Source organism: Acinonyx jubatus, chromosome D1 (genome assembly GCF_027475565.1).
Source record: "Acinonyx jubatus isolate Ajub_Pintada_27869175 chromosome D1, VMU_Ajub_asm_v1.0, whole genome shotgun sequence".
NCBI lineage: Eukaryota > Metazoa > Chordata > Mammalia > Carnivora > Felidae > Acinonyx > Acinonyx jubatus.
Window position 1 is genome coordinate 74,965,465 of NC_069390.1, and position 19,764 is coordinate 74,985,228.

At 47.4% G+C, this 19,764-nt stretch overlaps 1 protein-coding gene across 10 annotated transcripts in view; it reads left to right on the top strand.

Moving 5' to 3' along the window:
* Positions 1-19,764, top strand: part of AMOTL1 (angiomotin like 1) — a 155,168-nt gene that overhangs the window by 117,081 nt on the left and 18,323 nt on the right. For all 10 annotated transcript variants that reach the window (XM_027040045.2, XM_027040046.2, XM_027040047.2 and 7 more), the window contains 2 exons: positions 11,931-12,076; positions 16,282-16,431. In XM_027040045.2, coding sequence (XP_026895846.1) covers positions 11,931-12,076; positions 16,282-16,431 — 296 coding nt within the window. The remainder of the gene's footprint in view (positions 1-11,930; positions 12,077-16,281; positions 16,432-19,764) is intronic.

Consider the following 19,764-nt stretch of genomic DNA (forward strand, 5'->3'; position numbering starts at 1 on the left):
TGAAACCCTCCTGAAGCATTCCCTAGATCTCACTTTGTGAATTGCCCTAACTAATAAACCAAGATGTAATTGTTATTTGCTTTCCTGGGAGTTTCACAGTCCTCTTTTACTTAATCCCGAATCAGGGAAGCATGATGATTATCATTTTAGATAAACCGAGACACGTAGAAATGCAGACACAAGGCTTAGCTCCCAGTGAGGATCAGGAATTTGATAATGATGGAGGGCTGGGCAGGATTAGCCAGTGGTTAATGGTAGGTAACTGCCTGGATAGTGAGGTCTTAGGGGTGCCTTTCCCATCAGTGCCAGAAATTCCTGCCCTAAGCAGCCTCCTGGGAGATGAGGTCTGCAGATCTTGGAGAGGACCTCGAAGGTCACAAATCTGGTCAGGAGCAATGCATGTATCCTCTGAACCGTAGCTCATTAAAAGGCCATCTGATTGCTGCTGTGAGTGACAGGGTCTTCAGAGGCTGCTGAGCTGACGGTTAAAAGTTTATCCTCAGGTACGGGTGCAGTTTGCCCCCTTTAATCTGTCCTGCGGGTCCTGGTTCAGGCCAGCCTGTGTGGAAGAACAGTAACAGCTGCCCGCGTTAATTGAGCACTTACTGTGTGCCACGCACTCTGCTAGCCTCTGTAGGTACATTGGGTATTTTCATCCTCCAAACAACCCGTCAGGTCTATATTCTAGGTATTTTGCAGATGAGGACCCTGAGGCACAGGAAGGTTAAGTAGCTTGTCCGTGGTCATACAAGGTGGTAAGTGGGGCAGACAGGTTTTGAACCCAGGTCATTCTGAGTCTGGAGCCCAAACATACTGAGCTGGCGTGGGATGCCCTTCTTATATACTGGGAGGCGGAGAGAGAGGTTGTAATGTGAAGGGTGGCAGCGGGGGACTCCCAGTGACTTTAGGACACATTGAGTGTAGCCTGCATGTTTTACTAACGAAGAAACCTCAGCCAAGCACGGTCCAGTGGTTTGCCCAAGGCCCCGTAGGTGTTTAATGGCTAAACCACGATGACAATTAGAGCTTCCTCGTTATGTTTTTTCTTCCCCTTCTGCAAAGGTCATCTCTTTTGGCCCTGGGGGTGATGACAGATTTCACATTTGTACCTCAAGAAGAATCCGGGATAGTAGGGCAGACGAACAGTCCCTTTCTAGAATTGTTATTTGGTCACAAGTTATTTAGCCCAGCACCGTGACTTATGGTAATAATGTTTGGGTCTTCTCGAGTAAGTTCTAACTACTGGAATTAATCTTCTGGACTTCCGACTTCTATATCTCTCTTTGAAGCCCCGCCAGTTATAACAGAAGGCCTTGTTGGATAATCCAGAATCTCTCTTCAAATACAAAAACAAAAGAATCATTGAGACTAGAATAGAACTTAGAGTCTAAAAAAAAAGGTATCTCAAAATATCTATGAAATTCAACTTTTTGTTCTTGAGATGATACAAAATAAGCAGCGTAACAGTGGGTAATTCTGTGGTGCATCTCCTGACAATCCGTTTTCAAAACTATTTTTGGTCCACGAATTGTAGTGAGAGCATACAGCTGGATCTCAATGGAATCAGAGAACTTTGAGGGGACAAAATGTTTGTTTTAAGTCCAGAAACTCTGGTCTTAGACCATTAAAAATAAGGAAGGCAGAAGATGTAATTGCAGGCAACACATTTCTTTCCCCTCGATCAGTCCTAGAATGGACCACTTGATGCCCCAGGGAAAACAACTTCCTCAGCATAAATGCCCGCCTGGGCCAGGCCTTGGTGTCTTATCTGCCATTCAAAGCATCCATTAAAAAAAATTTTTGTTAATGTTTATTTATTTTTGACAGAGAGAGAGAGAGAGAGACAGAGCATGAGTGGGGGAGGGGCAGAGAGAGAGGGAGACACAGAATCCGAAGCAGGCTCCAGGCTCCGAGCTGTCAGCACAGAGCCCGATGTGGGGCTTGAACCCACGAACCACGAACCTGAGCCGAAGTCGGACGCTTAACCGACTGAGCCACCCAGGCGCCCCCCTAAAGGGCCCATTTAAAACCATAGCTTTCTATATGTACATGTTCTAATGATGCTATAATTAATGTCTTAATTCAAACAGACATAAGTATATAATGTGTATATATATATGTATAATAAAATTTACACATTTCAGGTGTATCGTGTGAGGAGATGAAGCAACCACCTCGGTCAAGGTCCAGCACATGTAGACCTTGTAGTCCTTTCCCTCGCCTCCCCCCATGTGTCTGCTTACATCCCTTTCCACCGCATTCACATCATTGCTCTCTGTGTTATGTCCAGGTTTTATGGATGTTTTCTACACGGGGAGCCACACTGAACAGAAGCGTCTGTGGTTCATCTTTTTATATTAAGAAAAGACAAAAATAAGAAACGGACTTCTGTTCTCTGGTGGTTAGAGAAAATTTGGTTTATAATTGATTCACGAAATATGCGTGCAGTCAAAACCACACGCCCGGTGTATCCTATATTTATGTGGCATTATTCATTGCCGAATTTGCCGTTTTGCCATCGGCAATGATACAGGAGTAGCAGTACATTTTTATTTCAAGTAAAAAAAAAATAAAGTGGCAAGTTGAACAGTACATTTGGAAGCTAAGCGGATGCAGGGGTGTTTACTCAGTCAAGCAAGTTAGCAAGCTGCATGGGTCATAAATTTAGGTAGGTTAAAAAAACCAGCACCTGTAAATTATACCTAAATGTGTAAGTACAGTTTCCAAGATTGAAATGCAACAGGAAGAATGACTATAGTAGGGAACATTATATTTTAAGAGATTATGTTTTATTTAAGAGGACTGTGTTTACAGAAAATTATATTGGGGCACCTGGGTGGCTCCGTTGGTTAAGCTTCCGACTTTGGCTCAGGTCATGATCTCACAGTCCGTGAGTTTGAGCCCCGCGTCGGGCTTTGTACTGACAGCTCAGAGCCTGGACCCTGCTTAGGTTTCTGGGTCTCCGTCTCTCTGCCCCTCCCCTGCTCGTGTCTGTCTCTCTCTGTGTCTGTCTTTCTCTGTCAAAAATAAACATTTAAAAAAAAAAGGAAAATTATATTGAAAAGGACTACTGATATTCAAATATTTTTACCACATCATAGCTAAGGTAGCTTACTTTCGGCGCTGCAAACTCACTTTGAGGCCTGGATATTAACATGCAAGGGATAACTTCTATAAAGTAACAAAAATTTAAGTATGTTAAGACCAAACTGTATTGTTTTCCTTCATTAGATGAATAGAATATTTTCTGGTTAGGTTTTGTCTCCTTCCAGTGAGAAGTATCTGAAACTTTCATTTTTTTTAATGTTTAAAAAAATTTTTTTTAACATTTATTCATTTTTGAAAGGCAGAGAGAGACAGAATGCGAATGGGGGAGGGACAGAGAGAGAGGGAGACACAGAATCCGAAGCAGGCTCCAGGCTCTGAGCTGTCAGCACAGAGCCTGATGCAGGGCTCGAAATCAGGGACCACGAGATCATGACCTGAGCCGAAGTCGGCCGCTTAACCCACTGAGCCACTCAGGCGCCCCCATTTTTTAAAAAGTTTTAAAGACTGAGTTAGAACTTGATCGTGTATCAGAAGCATTGTCTTGCTCAGTAAGCTGCTGCCTAAACCTGCCACAGTCTTTACCTAGGAAACTTCTGTTATCTTAGGTTCTTAGAATCCTACAAAGGTGGTACAAAGTAAGCCCGCTAGGAAGATTCTAGACAGACACCGGCCACTGTGTGTGGACTACAAGGCAGAATATGGTACGGGCTCATTAAGACCACTCCCCACACCTGCTGCCCCCCACCCCCGCCCTTCTCCCCTCCCTCCCCCCCCCCCCCCCCAGCAAAGTGTATGTGTTCGGGCTCTCTCGTTTAGGAAAGATCTGTTTTATGGAAGGAATCAGAAAAGCTTCATGCAGCCTGTAACCTTCAGGGTGGGCCTTGAAAACTGATTAGTATTTTAGAGTAATTTTGCTGCCATAGTACAATGTGAAAGGGAAACTGTTTTTCCTTGTAAATTGAAAGAAATTTAATTAAATTGGGACGGGGTGCCTTCTTCAGAACCCCCTCCTTCCTACTTGGCCCCCCACATCCCTTCTCTCCCCTCCCCATCTCTCTCTGCCCAGGCTCTGCAGAACAGTGGGGTTTGAACTCCCGATCTTAACTTCCCTATTGAGAATTCATTTAAAAACAGTTCACTGTCAGAGCCATGTAAAACAAGCCCCCACTGGACTGTTCAGTGTGTGTGTCAACAGACCTACTTAGCCGCCCACTCACACCCTCTCTGTCTCCAGTCGCCCGGCGGAACCATGGCAACCCGCACTTGCACACTGGGGCTGCCAGAGCTGAAGACCCTTTCCTGAGATGACAAGTTTCCTTACCTGAGAAACCGTATCAGCCGATTTTACAAAGACAGCAAAAAGCCAGAAAAGCAGCTTATGGGGTCAGCTTTGCATTGCTTTTTCATCTCTGAATTAGTTAGCGTGGCTTTGAAAGGGGGATCATCTTTCATCTTTTTTTGTTTTTAATGTTTATTTATTTTGAGGAGAGAAAAAGAGACAGAGCATGAGCGGGGGGAGGGGTAGAGAGAGAGGGGGAGACGCAGAATCCGGAGCAGGCTCCAGGCTCCGAGCTGTCAGCGCAGAGCCTGACACGGGGCTCGAACTCACGGACCGCGAGATCATGATCTGAGCCGAAGTCTGATGCTTAACTGACTGAGCCACCCAGGCGCCCCATCTTTCATCTTTTACATCAAATAAGTCTCATGTCAAGAGCTCACTCTTCTATAATGTAAATAGCACCCTGTTTGGCGGGGGCGGGGGGGTCCCTTTCTGGGTTCATCAGTCTGACTCTCAAACTGAGGTGAGGGGGTGAGGGCAGATGTCAAGAATGCACTCCCGTGTAAAATATCTCTGAGGCAGAATGAACCTGAATAATTTGCAAATAGGGAACTAAATGAAATACCTCCTGTTGTCTTTGCACTCACACGACCTCAGAAAAAAGAAATTACTTTTAGCGTCAACGGGACTTCCAAAAGGATTTGACTCTTCCCTTACCTCATAGCTTGTAGCTGGCCCTTGGAATAGAGTTCTCTCCAACATCTGTTCAGTGTTCATGAGATACGGGGCCAGGGAATCCAGAGCCGAAGCATCCTAGAGGAGAAGAAACAGGCAAAGAAACTTTAGGGAGAGAATATGGCAAGTAAGTATTTGGACACGTTCTCGCAAGAGGGAATCTGTTTCATTAGCGATGCAGAGGAGTTTCTAGTTAACGGAATTGACGCCATTACTGTTAGTCAGCATCCTCCTAAGGTGTTAACCAAACTACCAAGTCCTTTCTTGGTGGAGAAGGGTGTAGACGTATAAAGAAAGAAGAGTAGAGTGTCTTAGCGATCTTTCATTATGAAAAGTAAAATGTGCCTGAGCTAGTAGCTAAAGCCCAAATAAGAGGGCTGTTTTCTAAGTGCATCTGTATGCAATGGAGCCCTCAGGCAGGAAGTATAGTCAGGGGCTGGGGTTTCCATAAATCAAGGCATAGTTTGCATTTAAGGGTTTATGTTTGTCTGTACAGCTCTGTTTTCCTCCCTCTCTCACCGTGGATTCTCATCCACTCTTATGTTCACCTGCTTGATTCTTCATTCTCTAGAGAATGGCTTTCTCCGTGTCTCCAAAGCACGTGCTGGAATAGCCTAAGAGCTGGGTTACCACGTCAGCATCACGCCTCTCCATGGCTCCCACTTGCATGTTCCAGGACGAGAGACTCTGACTGGCCTAGGTTGGGCGTGTGGCCCTTCAGGTTTGACCCCCTCAAATGGGGAGTACTAGGCAGGGACAGATGAGGGGGGCTTTGTAGGGCACTCATGGCAACTTGCCAGATTAGCTCTGTGGGTAGAGCACTATAGTAATGGCTCTTCTAAACTGAGTGTTGTCTAAACCAGGTCTCTGAAAGTTGGCTGCTCCATGGAGAGCCAGTGAGGAAGCACTTGCCTCTTGCAGGCCCTGTCTCACGGGTGCTGGACGTGGGCCCTCTGCTCTGGTACAGAGGGCCTGGGGACTGTCAGCCCCATCTCCTCTGACTCCCACTGTCCATGGCCTGTTCTCTGGTAGCGTCCTTTACGTTCTCGTTACTCAGAGCAGCCAGATGCTGTACTCCTACAATCAGTCTCGTCAGTCAGAACGAGAGTGCAGGTTGTTGGCATTTCAGAGGGTGTGTTGGGCCGTGCCTGCCTTCTCCTCCCTTTGCTCCATCACCACTGCGTCCTCTTGCCACATGCAGGGCAACAAGAATCTTCCTTGAGAAGTACCAGGGAAATAACCGCACAGAACCAGCCAGTTAATGGGCTAATTGTGTGCGTCTGTGTGAGCACATGGGATCTGGAACTCGAACAGAATTGGCTTGGTCTGTGTGTATATCTATGCACATACACACACGAATGTGCACCCAATCCAGGACAGATCTAAATCCCCACAGAACCAGCCAGGGAATGGGTTAAACCTTGGTTCTGGCTGCAAGGAGAGAATGGGGAAAGGAAGACTTATCTTTTACCTTCCACGCCTTCCAGTAAATTAGTCAGCCCTCGGCCACGCTGGCAGCAGCTGGTCTCTCCTGTCCCTCCAGCTATATTGGCTTCAGGGTAAAAGCTCATCAAAAACCCATACGTCAGGAAAGGCCTAGAAATTAATGCCTGTTGAGAAGAGCCAGGTCACAGCTTTGCTCCCGCATGAACTCCAGACATAAGTTGGAGCACCGAATTCTAAAATAGCAGTGTGGCACACGGCGCCCTGGCATCCCCACTGTCAGGCCCCACCCACATACCCCATCCTCTGTATTTCCCAACACACACTCACCATCCCATGGCTCAGTCGGCTGTTGAGCTGACTCAGGTAGCAATTGCAGAAACACTTTCAACAGACCGTCCACTTTGGACCTTCCCTAGAACTGGCAGAGGAGAAGGTAAGATGGAGAGGAGGGAGCATCTTTGAATTATTGGGCCAGTTCTAGTTTGCATCCACATTTGCACTTTCCTTAAGAAAGACACTAACCTTGTGGGTGGCAGCAAAGAAGCGACTACCGTTTGATCTGTACTAGTGTCACAGCTCACTTGGCTTTGGTTTTCTCAGTTGTCGAACAAAGTTGTTAGGAGGATTGAGTGAGGTCCTGCTATAAAGCAGAAGACATGGTGCCTGAGACATGGTAAGCCCCCGGTAAGACGTCAGCTTGTGTTGTTATTTATCGAGTACCTGTTATGCGCCAAGCCCTGTGGGAGGTATTTTGCGGATAGCCACTCTAATCCTCACATCGGTCACACAAAGTGGATCTTGTTGGTTCCTTTTGAGGAGATGGAGTCCAGGACATCTCACATGTCCAAGGTGAACCGGTGTGTGAAAGTGCCGGAATCGAACCAGGCTAGCCTGGCAAAGCCGTGCCACCGCTGTGGTTTCCAGAGTAAACAGTGTATGAGCAGACATCCTCTGTGTAAATGGGCTTGGGGCCATGTGCTAAACAACCCGCTGCTCCATGCAGTTCAGGGTAATTCATATCCACTGAGTAAACGGACCATTCTGGGCAAGAGTTCTCTTGTGTCAACTTGCCTGTTCTAGGAATTCTCAGTATATACGTTGGAGCCCAACCAAAAATTCAGTGTGAGGCTGGTATTTCTTGAGATACCCCATGGGGCTTAACTAATAATAAGCTGAAGCGACTCTCTTATGCAGTGGTTTCACCCATGAGGCTCTTCCTTGGCATCTCCCAAGAGAGGACCTTTTAGAATAGCTCTGACACCCCTCAGTCCTGTGTCTCCAGGGGCACAGCCAGCACGCGCCCCCACAGGCTCACTGCCTTGATATCCCTCTCCTCACACACTAGCCTGAATTAGATGTTCTCTCTGTGTTCTCACAGCACCTGTGCAAGCATGTTAGTGCGACCTGTCACATTGCCTTTGCATGTGTCCTTGTGTCTTCCTGCCTGACTGAGAGGAAAACGCTACAACCTACTCATCTCGCAGCCCCCAAATTTATCACACTTTTAGGAACACCAACAATAACCACAGCATGATCATAGTTGACATTTACTGGGTACTTACTTTTTTTAATGTTTGTTTTTGAGAGAGAGAGAGAGTGCACAATCAGAGGAGGGACAGAAAGGGGGGTAGGGGGCAGAGGATCCAAAGCGGGCTCCAGGCTCTGCACTGACAGCAGAGAGCCCAACGCAGGGCTCAAACTTACGAACTGTGAGATCACAAACTGAGCCGAAGTGGGATGCTCAACTGACTGGACCACCCAGGCGCCCTGCGCCATACCATATGCATTTTCCATGTAGGTACTATTGTGATCCTCACTTTAAAGGCAAGGAAGCTGAAGCACAAAGAGGTTCATTTACCCCCAAAGTCTCAGAACTGTAAGTGGTAGATCTGGACATGAATCCAGGCAATTTGCTTCTAGAACCAAGCTTTTCACAGTACTCTCTGACGCCTCCATGTAATAGATGCTTAATTAATTAATATTTACAAATGGATATACATGTGGATGGGATTTCTGTGTTTGGAGAAATGTGATATGGTCTGTGACATACTTAAGTGTCTTCCATAATGAGTATCATGGAGCTCTCTGGTACTTTCTGCGTCTTGTATTCTGCACTTCTCTCTGCCTGCTTGCACAGGTGAGGCACATAGCACCATGCTTATGAACTTGAGTTCGGCACAAAAGCACTTTCTGCGTCAGCTGTTGACAGAGTCGTCCCGCTCCTGTGGGCATGTGACTTATTTGGAAAGTGGAAATAGTAACGGGAATAATAATTACACAGTAAATTTAGAATAATGGGAATAGTTAGAGGGAATTGAGTCCCCATTCTTAGAACACAGTTCGGGTTCAACAAACATGAGCAGAGTTTGTTACTGTTGCTGCTGTCGAGAACATTGTCCTATCAGTGGACAAGAAGTTCTGAGCCAGTGTGAGTGATACTAAGTGATATTGCTACAGCCTGAAATTTAAGGTCATCAACCTCATAACAGAGATGTTTCGACCTGTGAGTTTCAGAGGACAGCAAAGCAGTCCAGAGCTAACGGAGTCTTCATTCAATACCTACGTCTTAGTCCGGCGGTGCAACCTGTGGGGTTCAGGGAGCCTCAGCAGAGAAGGGAACCAGGGACATCCATGGTCAGCACGGCTTCAGTGGCAGAGTGGACAGCTGTGGAACAAAGGCTGTCAGGAGATAGCTAGCAGCTAACGAGAACTAACTACCGTTTATTATACGGTTGGCAGTGAACTTGGCGCATAGTAGAGATTCATCCATTCATTCAACGATATTGAGCCAGGCACTCTTCTAGGCTCAGGGAGTCAATAATGACCAAAACAGATATCTAGGATATTCAGGCTCTGTATGCCTCATCTCTACCAACCGAGTCATGTGATATAGATGTTATCTCTCTCGTCGGATAGTTCCATTAGGTGATTTGATTACATGAGGAAGCCGAGTCTCAGAGAGAGGTTAACCATGCTTGAGACCTCATAACTGGAAAGTGGTGAACTTGGGATTTGAATCTAGTTCTTTTCTGATGTTGAGGTCCATGCCTTAACCACAGTATGATGTCAAGTAAATAGTAAATGCTAGAATCCAGTGTGTCTGCCTCTGTGTGTGTGTGTGTGTGTGTGTGTGTGTGTGTGTGTGTGTGTAGGAGGGGAAGGATACTTAATTCAGAAATATGAATAGCTGTCCTTGCGACACAGAAAAAACTGTGATCATCAATTTGCCGAACTCGAGCGGCTTCTAATCTTGAGCTCAGTCTATCGTTTTACTCTCTTCTGGTCAAAATCAACATGTCCTTGGCTGCCCTCAACAAAGAGAAAAACTTTTACGCTTAGGCTGATAAGCAGACAGAAGCCCTGAAATCCAGCGTTTCATTCCCAAGCATGCTGAGTAACTCCTGGGTGCCCTCCAGAGCCTGGACAAGGCAAGTGGGCACCCTGCCTGTTGAGATGTTGCCCAAACCCGTGGAGCTAGTGTTCAGATGTCATTGACTTTGCATAGAAAGAGTGAAATGCTCTGGGTTGTTCAGGGCTGTGGATGGTGGGGCGCAGAGCCAGTGGGCTGCTACTGACCCATTCGTTTGGGCCTTTCGCGTGGCCGTTCTCCACGGATTGGGAAAGAAGTGTCAGATGCCGCTGAAAGGGAGAAGTGGGGAGGTCAGTTGGCCATTGCCAGGAGGCACACAAATAGCCCACAAGTAATTCTGTGTTCGGGGTCAGGATCTTCGTGGCTTCATTTTGTTTCCAGGGGATGCCATTGTTTCTGCCACTTAGCTGTACAAGGCTACCCAGGCTGCCAGTTCCAAAGCTGTTCTGCTTGCACTCGGATCCTGTCACCGTGACCTCACAGTGCAGGGGCAGTGTAGTCAAGGGGGAAGGACATTGTGCTGAGACATCAGGAGACCCGGGTTTGGGCTCTCTCTCTGTGCCAGCTGGCAGGGGGACCTTGGACAAGTGCCTTCGTTCTTGGGCTTTCCTTTTTGCACTCATAAAGTAGCAGGCAGAACCAGAGGGGGTATTTCCTATGATCCCTTCCGGCTCTAAAATTATGAGTTTGTTAATGCTTATTTGTAGGCTTAAAGTGTCTTTTTTATTCTCCTGCCCTGTATTCAAAAGCACGTTTCCTGCTCCTTAAGCACAGCATTTTTTCCATTGCTTCCATGCCCACTGGGCTGGTCCTTAGTGTTTGATAACTCTTTCTTGAATTAATGGATGACTCTACGAGGAAATATGAATGAGTGAAACCATGGGCACCCGCTGGTGTAGCTTCCGGACCATGGTTGCCGAAGGATCCCGATAACCCATCTGAAGCATTCGAGTGACGCGGGCCCATTGAAATCAGCTTCTAACTCTCGCCGCTGCTGTTGCATATGCCTTGTTTTTCACAATGATGGAATAGCATGAGTAGGGTTTATGTAACCACTTTTTTTCAATAATGAAGTGTTTTTCCGTGTCACTAATAATATCTTATTTAATTTTTAATGGATGCAACCTAGGCTATTGGAGGGTTTTAAGTAGTTTATTTACCCAATCCCTTAATCTTTCACGTTGAGTTCATTCAAGTTTTTCCATATTACGTACAACGTGACCAAAGATTCGGATTTATTTTCAAAATAAAATGTATTGCTTTTGTTAACAGGGAAAATGTCTCCGATGAGTAATACTGTTCCCGTGACACCACTGGCCATCCCTGCTTAAACTAACATGGTGGTCAGTCTACCGGAAGGTGGTGTGGAAGCTACTGAATGCAGGGTGGCCCTTTGCTGTCCGTGTGCAAAGAGACGGTGATTGCCATCAGATACACTGCCACTGAATGAGAAGAAAACAGTTTCCTAAATCCAAAGCAATTTCCCTTTCCCCTCTTGAACAGAATTAGGAGAAAATGTGGGGGTCTGGGCCGTACAGGAAGAGGATCCAGCCCAAGATTGGAGGCCTGGGTTAGAGCTCCCCTCTGTTCTTGGCCTCAGTCAAAGAGCTGAACCCTCTGGGCCTTGGTTTATTTTTCTGTGAATGAGAATATTAGTATTATTGTTAGTCCTGCCTGCCCTTTCATCACTGGTTCAGAAGACAGAAGCAGGGGAGGTTTGAGCATAAAATGAAATCGTAGGTACAAGGCTAATTTGAAGCATTAAAGTAAATGTTGTACAGAAGTGAGTTACAGAGAACGTGGGTCACTGGTTCTTTGTGTACCGTTCATCTCTGGAACTGTGAGTCGAAATGTATCGAGAGTTAACAGCGGTTTTTGAGCAACTCCTTACCACACACATCACTGCTATTAAGAGGGAGCAAAAGCAGTAATTCAACCCTCTGCTCTCTGCAGGCTTTTTTGTTTCTAATCCTTGCCAGATGTAGACTGGCCGTGAGCCCAGAGGGTGAGTGCTTTCTGATAGAGGTGGTTTTGTTCTTGTCTTCCTTTTAGACAAAGAATTCTTGAAGGAGAAGGAGAAGTTGGAAATGGAGTTAGCAGCAGTGCGGACCGCGAGTGAGGACCACCGGAGACACATCGAGATCCTGGACCAGGCTCTGAGCAACGCCCAGGCCAGGGTCATCAAGCTGGAGGAGGAGGTGAGATGGGGTGAAGACATAACCCTGAGGGCCTCTGCTTCGTTTTCCTAACCAGCACCCCTGCCCGGAGCCAACTCCAAGGCGTTAAGTCAGGGGGAGGGATGTAGGAGTCCTCCTAAATAAAAGTTCATACAAACACAGTTTATACAGCCCAGAACTAGGCAGAGTATGAAAGACAGCCGTGAGAGAGCACACTTTCCGCCTGAAAGCCAGCCTGCCGCCCATTCGTGGGCAGGTGTCCAGGGCTGGAAATAAATGGAGGGATTGGAAACCACTGGTGCCTGTGGAGAAAAGAGACTAACCGTTTAAAAAAAAAAAAAAAAAGGAGTTTATCTGCTCTGTCTCTGGGCTTTTGATTGCATTAAAAAAAAAAAAAAGGGAGGGGGCAAAAGTGTCCCCCCAAAAGTGGAGGTGGCATTCAGCAAACCAGGTTCCAGTTTCCAGAAGTTGGCTCAGCTGGGCAGTGACTCCCCTAGTGCAGGAAATTTTGAGCCCTCTCAAGCATTATGGATGTAGCGGTCTCTGATTAAATCAACCCTTTAGATTAAGTTTTGTGAGGTAGACTTTGCTTTCCGGCCTACTGTGGAAGAACTTGAACGGCCATTTCTGAGGTTCAGGACTTGAACGGCCATTTCTGAGGTTCAGGCTGTGGTTGCGGTGGCAGGAAAGGAGAGGCCCGGGCAGGTAGATGGGAGCCTTCTGGACCACCCCTGTGGGCTCCCTGAGGTGGCAAATCCCTGCTATTATGGGGGCTGCCCTGCCCAGAGCCACGTGGAAAATAGAAGCTCATATTTCACACAAAGTACTGACCTGGGTGCTTGGCACGCAGAAAACAGTGCTCTTGTCAATCCAACTGTGGCTGAAAACGAAAAGCTGCTCCTTCAGAAGACATGTCCTGGCGCTGGGTAGCCCGGGTGTCCCAGCACCTTCGGCTTCAAGGTTCAAGCAGCTGAAGGGGGAGACTGTTAAATCAACAAAGGTCTTGCCCATTAGAAGCCTTTTAAACCCATGAATCCTAATACAGAAACTTCAATTTACAAAAATGTTTATTTTTGAGAGAGAGAGAGAGAGCAAGTATGCACGTGAGAGAGGGTGGGAGGAGGCAGAGAGAGAGAGGGAGAAAGAATCCCAAGCAGGATCAGTGCCACAGAGCCCGTCTCGAGGCTCAGTCTCATGAACCGTGAGATCCTGATCTGAGCTGACATCAAGAGTTGGACGCTTAACCGACGGAGCCGTCCAGGCGCCTCTGCAGAAACCGCAATTTTAAGACTAGCATGAGGACCCCAAGCAGCAGTCCCAGAGGATTCTCTGTTGCCACTCATTAAGTAGGAAGTACATTTGCTGCAGACAGCGACCTTAATCCCTCAAGGACACAAGGTCTGTTTGGAGAAAGGGAGGCCAAGACTCCTCATTAAGGTTGTCACTGAAATTTCTTATTCAGGCTCCATCTCCATATATGGAGCCAAAGAGAATTAAATTTTTTTAAATCTTTTCATTTTAATATTTCTAATAAAATACAAGCTAATTGTGAGTTCCTTAAAGACAGGTTTTTTATAATCACTGGTATGGATCTTTTCTTGTTGTTACAGAAGGTCTTTGATTGCATGGAGCTCCTCCAAAATCTCTTTGTCCCCCTTCCAGCATGACTCCCTGTTCTCATTAAAGTTTCTTTTGAAAGGTCTTCATTCAGTTCAGATAGCTCATATTGAGTGCTTACCCTGACTTCTTTGACTCCAGAGCCAGACTATGGTGAATTAGAACCCTGACCCTATGATGTGTCAGTCTGTGACCTTGAGCAAGTCCTGTGACCTCTTCAGTCCTCAGTCTTCTCTCTCTTAAATGGAGATAATACAGCAGTTGTGTTCTTACTGTCATCAGGAGGATTCAACGAGATAATTGCATGTAAAGCACATGCTTGGCATGGAGAAGCTTCAAATATGTTGGCTGATAAAACTGTTATTCTTTTTTTTTAATGTTATTTATTTAGTTTGAGGCAGAGAGGGCAATGGGGGAGGGGCAGAGAGAGAGGGAGAGAGAGAATCCCAAGCAGGCTCTACACTGTCAGAGCAGAGCCCCACGTGAGGCTCAAACTCATGAACCATGAGATCACGACCTGAGCCAAAATCAAGAGTCACTCGCTTAACCGACTGAGCTACCCAGGCGCCCCTTAACTGTTATTCTTAATCACACTCAACCTAATATCCTCATTGCTAGACTTAAGGCTGATACAAAGGTGAATGAGACAGATCCGTGCCTTCAAGGAACTTGCTATTGATTAGGAATAGCATTTCTCTGTTTAGCAAACATTTGTTGAGTACTTTGCAGGATGTCAGGTACTGTTGCAGGCATTAGGGACATACTGTGTCCTCTGCCCAACAGGGACCACAATGAACAGATCTCATGGCCCTTCTGTTCGAATGGCTGCACGTGCAGAAAACTGTATACAGTGTAGGATGTGCTGTAAGGTAGTGTATGAATGATACTCACAAAATGTTTCATCAGATCAGTCCTCTTCTGGCACAGGAACCTGCAGTTAGTGGGTCCTTCAGTGTCTGTTTGGTTGAAACAAGTCATCAAAAACACAGTGAAGGAAAGAGTTTGATGGACACTGATGCCAAGAGCAGGTTTAGAGAAGGCTGTAAGGTTGCTGCCCCCTACCCCCTGCCATGAAAGGTCAGAAGCACCTCCATTTTATTTCAGTGGCTTTGGCTGGGATACAGGTATAGCTCAATACGGTGCTGTCTGCTAAGTTGAGAAACCGCCTTTTGCAGCAAGCACTTAAATCACTAGCATGTCCCAGCTTGCCGGTGCAATCGTGGGTTGAACTCAGGATCTGAATCACCTGCAAGGCATCAGCACACCCAGGTGCAGACAGGAAATACCATCTGGTGTCTTCTCACCCACAACCAGATCAAGTCAACACCTCAGCCTGGTTTTTGGCATGAGCCAGTTCCCAGAAAGTTAGAATTGGGCCTGGGATTTGTGGACATGGGCCAGACTCCTAATTGGAAGAAAACAAAGTTTTCATGATTCTGAATCTGTGCCTGATGGGACATTTACATAAATCCTTTTTACCTTAGTTTCCCTCTCCTCAGTTTACGGTAGTCTTTGGGGCTGTGAACTACTCCTCTGTAAAGGGCTCTGAAGTCTTTTAGGAGAAAGTTACTCCACAAATATCTGAATAGGAAATTTTATATTTATTCACACACAAATGGGTACACATGCATGTATACATACACCTACAGTTATTATAGAAGATTTGAAAATTGCAGAAAAGAATAAGGAAGATGAGAAGCTACTGTTGTGCCATACACATAAACATGGTGATGCTTTTAAGTAATTTCCAGTCTTTTTTTAATTAAAAAAAATTTTTTTAACATGTATTTATTTTTGAGAGAGCGAGACAGGGCATGAGTGGGGGAAGGGCAGAGAGAGGGGGGTACACAGAATCCAAAGCAGGCTCCAGGCTCCGAGCTGTCAGCACAGAGCCCGACGCGGGGCTCGAACTCACGGACCGCGAGATCATGACCTGAGCCCAAGTCGGCTGCTTAACCGTCCAGTCTTTTTTTTTTTTAATTTATTTACCTATTTATTTTGAGAGAGAGAGCAAGCATGAGTGGGGGAGGGGCAGAAAGAGAGGGAGAGAGAGAATCCAAAGCAGGCTCCAAGCTGTCAGCACAGAGTCCAACACGGGGTTCCATCCCACGAACCTCCAAGAGATCATGACCAGAGCCCAAATCAAGAGTGGGATGCTTACCTGACTGAGCTACCCAGGTGCCCCTTCCAGTCTTTTTTTATGCATAGACAATAGACAGGTGGGCAGGCAGAGTTGTGAGCACATATATAGTTTTTGATTCTGGGTTTTTTACTTCACGTTATAGAACAAGATTTTCCTTGTGGCACTGAAAACTCTTTACTGGCTTCCTTTTCAGTGTCTGCAAATGCTGTGATCGTTAAGCGATTACCAAGGATGGAGCTCAGAGCTATACACGCTACTGAAAGCGGGCGCCCCAGTAGGGTCTTTAATTCCTGGTGGCCTTTGTCTGAACCCTTTCTGCCCCAGCACACCAGGGGGATGGCGGTAGGGAAGGCACATGCACTTGCAGTTCAGATAGGACCCCAGGTAATCCAACCCCCCACCTCCACCCCAGCTTTGAGTACTGCCGGTCTGAGTTCTCTGCTGCTCTTCACTGTCCCCTGCTCAGCTACGAGAGAAGCAAGCCTATGTGGAGAAGGTTGAGAAGCTCCAGCAGGCCCTGAGCCAGCTGCAGTCTGCGTGTGAGAAGCGAGAGCAGATGGAGCGGAGACTGCGGACCTGGCTGGAGAGAGAGCTGGATGCGCTGAGAACGCAGCAGGTGAGGCCGGGGACCCAGCAGGTGAGGCTGAGAACCCAGCAGGTGAGGCCGGGGCCACACATCCACCCAGCACCTGTTCTGCAGCCAGCACCTGCTGTGCTTCAGGCTGTGCACTGTGCCTTGGTGAATGACAACTCCATCCCCGGCGAGCCAACGTAGCAGCCAGCGGAGGAACCAGGCAGTCCGCGCATTGCAGTGACGAAAGAGAGAAAGTGGTGGCCACCGGGGCGCAGGGCACGGTGGAATGTGGCTGTAGACAGCCTCACAGAGGGGGACCCTTGAGTTGGACTTTGAAGAGATGAGTTCGTTGGACATTCCGGGGAAAGAACATCAGAGATAGGACGAGGATTTTGCGTAGGGGAGAGAGGTACGAAACAGCGGGGCGAGTTCCGGACGGCTGGGTACAGCTAGCTGGGGGAGAATGCAGCGAGGTGGCTTGTGAGGGGGCATTTGGTCAGGTTGAGAGATTGTACTTTTTCCTGTAGTCAGCAGAGAACCAGTGACTGGAGTGTGTTTAAGGCAGAGAGGAACATGGTACAAGACTGGAGAAAGAGCCCTCTGGGAGCGTCTGGAGGGGTGAATGCTGAAGTTAAGGGAGCCAGGCTATGGGTGGGACTCTAAGGGGGAGTCAGTAAGAGGGTGAAATTAGTAGGGCGTGGTCACCGGTGAGTGTTGGGAGGAAAAGAGAGGAAGGATTCAGGACTATCACTAGACTATAATATTGGCCATAAGCTCCTAGTTTTGCCTTTCCTTCTTTCTGCCAATAACAGCTGTCCATATGACTTTGCTGTTAATAGCTTAGAGTACAATACACCAGCCTAGGGCCCGTGTGTGCCTCAGCAAGGGGAAAAGTCATGCCGGAAAGTTCTGCAGCTGGGCCGGGCTCCATTACACGCTGGTCAAAGGCCCCCGGCTCCAGGGAGAGCCTGGGCTTGTGTGTCCTCAGCCAGTGGGCTGAGCCCTCTCTGCAGCTGGTGAAGGGTGTGTTCTAAGTTGGGAACCAGGGAAACACTAGACAGGGCTCCATGGAATTATCTACTGGATAGAGCATAGTGGTTGTGGTTGGAATACTTGAAAACACTTGAAAGCATCTGTTCAGTCCAGCTCAGCTCTTTCCCATGGCAGGCGCACACATTTCCCTCTGGGTGTGTGTACTTGGCCAGGGAAGGAGGTGTTAGTGAGATTGCCCAGAAAATTAAGGAACCCACCCAGCCTCCCGCCATCTTGGCTTAGTTGATGGCTCACAGGAAGGGTGAGTCTGTCTCTGGACTTCCCATCCATCTAACCTGTGCCATATTCCCTGGTACTTAAGGTCCACCCTTCAGTTCTTCTCAGTTACTGAGATCTTAACCTCCCCACACTGCGGGCAGGCTTCTGTGGTGCCTGGTACTGTGCTGGCACCCGGTGGATACTTATGAGCTTTTGGCTGACAAAAAGGGCACGTCTGAATACTCAGAGCAAAAAAGAAGTTTCTTTTTCAGTTAATGTGCCACCCACACCCTACAGTTAGATTCCTTATCCTTGGATCTTCTATTTTGAGTGCTGTGAAAGCAGACTCAACTCCATTATCTTTGTTATTATAAGTACTCCCTCTCCACCTTGGGAGGTAAAATAGTACTTAGCATCATTTGAGGCTGAGACGAGGTAAAGGAGAAATGAAGGTAAGAGGAAGGGAAATGAACATTTTTAAGAATTCACAATTTTATCTTTCTTGCAAAGAGCTCAAAATAATTTTCACGTCTTGCTACCACAGCAGTCCTAGGAGATAAAAGAGAGAAGGTGGGGGCGAGGGGGATGCTCTTGAAGAGGAAAATTAGGCACAGGGCAGTTAAGAGGCCAGCCCAAGGTCATTAGCTAATTAGGACATTCCTCCCAGGTGAAAACACGAAGGACAAAGGATTGTATGTGTATTGTTCGCTGTGGTATCCCCAAGCAGAGGGTATGTGTTCAGTAAATATTTGTGGACTAGTGAGTGGGCAGCAGAAGCTGGCCCACCTGACCCTCAACCCGTTTTTCTGGCCAGGATATGTACCCATTAGACCGTGCTATCTCTGTGTTCTTGAACATTGAAATTCATGCATTTATTTAGATAACTCTTAATGACCTGAATGAAGGGCCCTGGGAAGAGGTGCCGTGATCTCATGGGAGGTCAGAAGGATGTTGCAGAAATAAGCCAGCTGCAGTGACGTCAACAAGGGATTTAGAAAATGACAAGCAGAGATAGCAGCTTAGCCAGGCTGTGGGATATTGTTCTTAGAGAGTTTCTAACAGCAGGGGAGCCTCTCATCTCGATGGACGGGTTCATTTGTCCCCCTGCTTGAGGCCGGTGCCTGGCCAGAGGGGGGTCAGCAGCTTCCTGTACAGGTTGATGAGGACAGTTACGTGCTTTCTGCTCCATTCTTGCCTAACCGTTGGTTACTGGCAAGCAACCATCAGATTCTAGAATATTTGTAATTATAGCTTTAAAAAACTGACCAGAAACATATGGGTTCTAGAAAGCCCCTGGGCCCACTTGCTGTCACCTCTGTGGTAGGATTGGACTCTTGTGACTGCAGCTCGCGTGCAAGCTGTTGCTCTGGGTAATGGGTGTGCCTCAGGGTAAAGTGTTCAGGTACCCCTCACCTTGCAACCAGCCCTGCCATTTACAGTTTGTGATCGCTGGAAAACACGAGGGCAGTGTGCGTCCCAGGACGTAGAATAACTGGGGCGAAATTCTCTCCTGAAGGCAGAACTTCCTCAAAACCCCACCGTCCTGGAAGTCGTGCTGTTCAGAGGAAATAGTATCCCTGAATCAAAAGGGGGGGGGCGGATCTGAAATGTCAGTATCCTCGGCTTGTGACCACCGCTTTACTTCCTATCTTCCAGACACAGATGAAAAGAAAGGGCTGACAAGCTCGACTTGCATTGGAGGTTTCTGGTAGCACTTTACTTTGGCTGGCCCTTTCAGATTCATTAAGTGCTTTCATATGCACTATCTTATTTGATTCTGAGGCCCCTCTGTGGTGCAAGCACTCCTTGCTCTGTGTCCCAGATGGGAAGTGTGGGGGGACATGTACCTCAGGGCATCTGGCTCCCCCTTCCTTTGCCTTTACATCTTATCTCCCAGCCTCCAGGAGCAACAGACAGTGGGAACCACTTCCTTGGCCCCCAGGGAAAATGCCCTAGCCCAGCAGGCCAAGCCCTAGTTCCTGTTTTCGCTCTTGGGATAAATGAACGGCAGGATGCCGGACAAGCCGCTTGTAGTCCTGCGGAGCTGTGTGGTCAGACAGTCCCCCTGGTGCGACCCTCCTCCTGAGTAGCTGAGGGATAACCGAACAGTTCATTTCGCCTCTC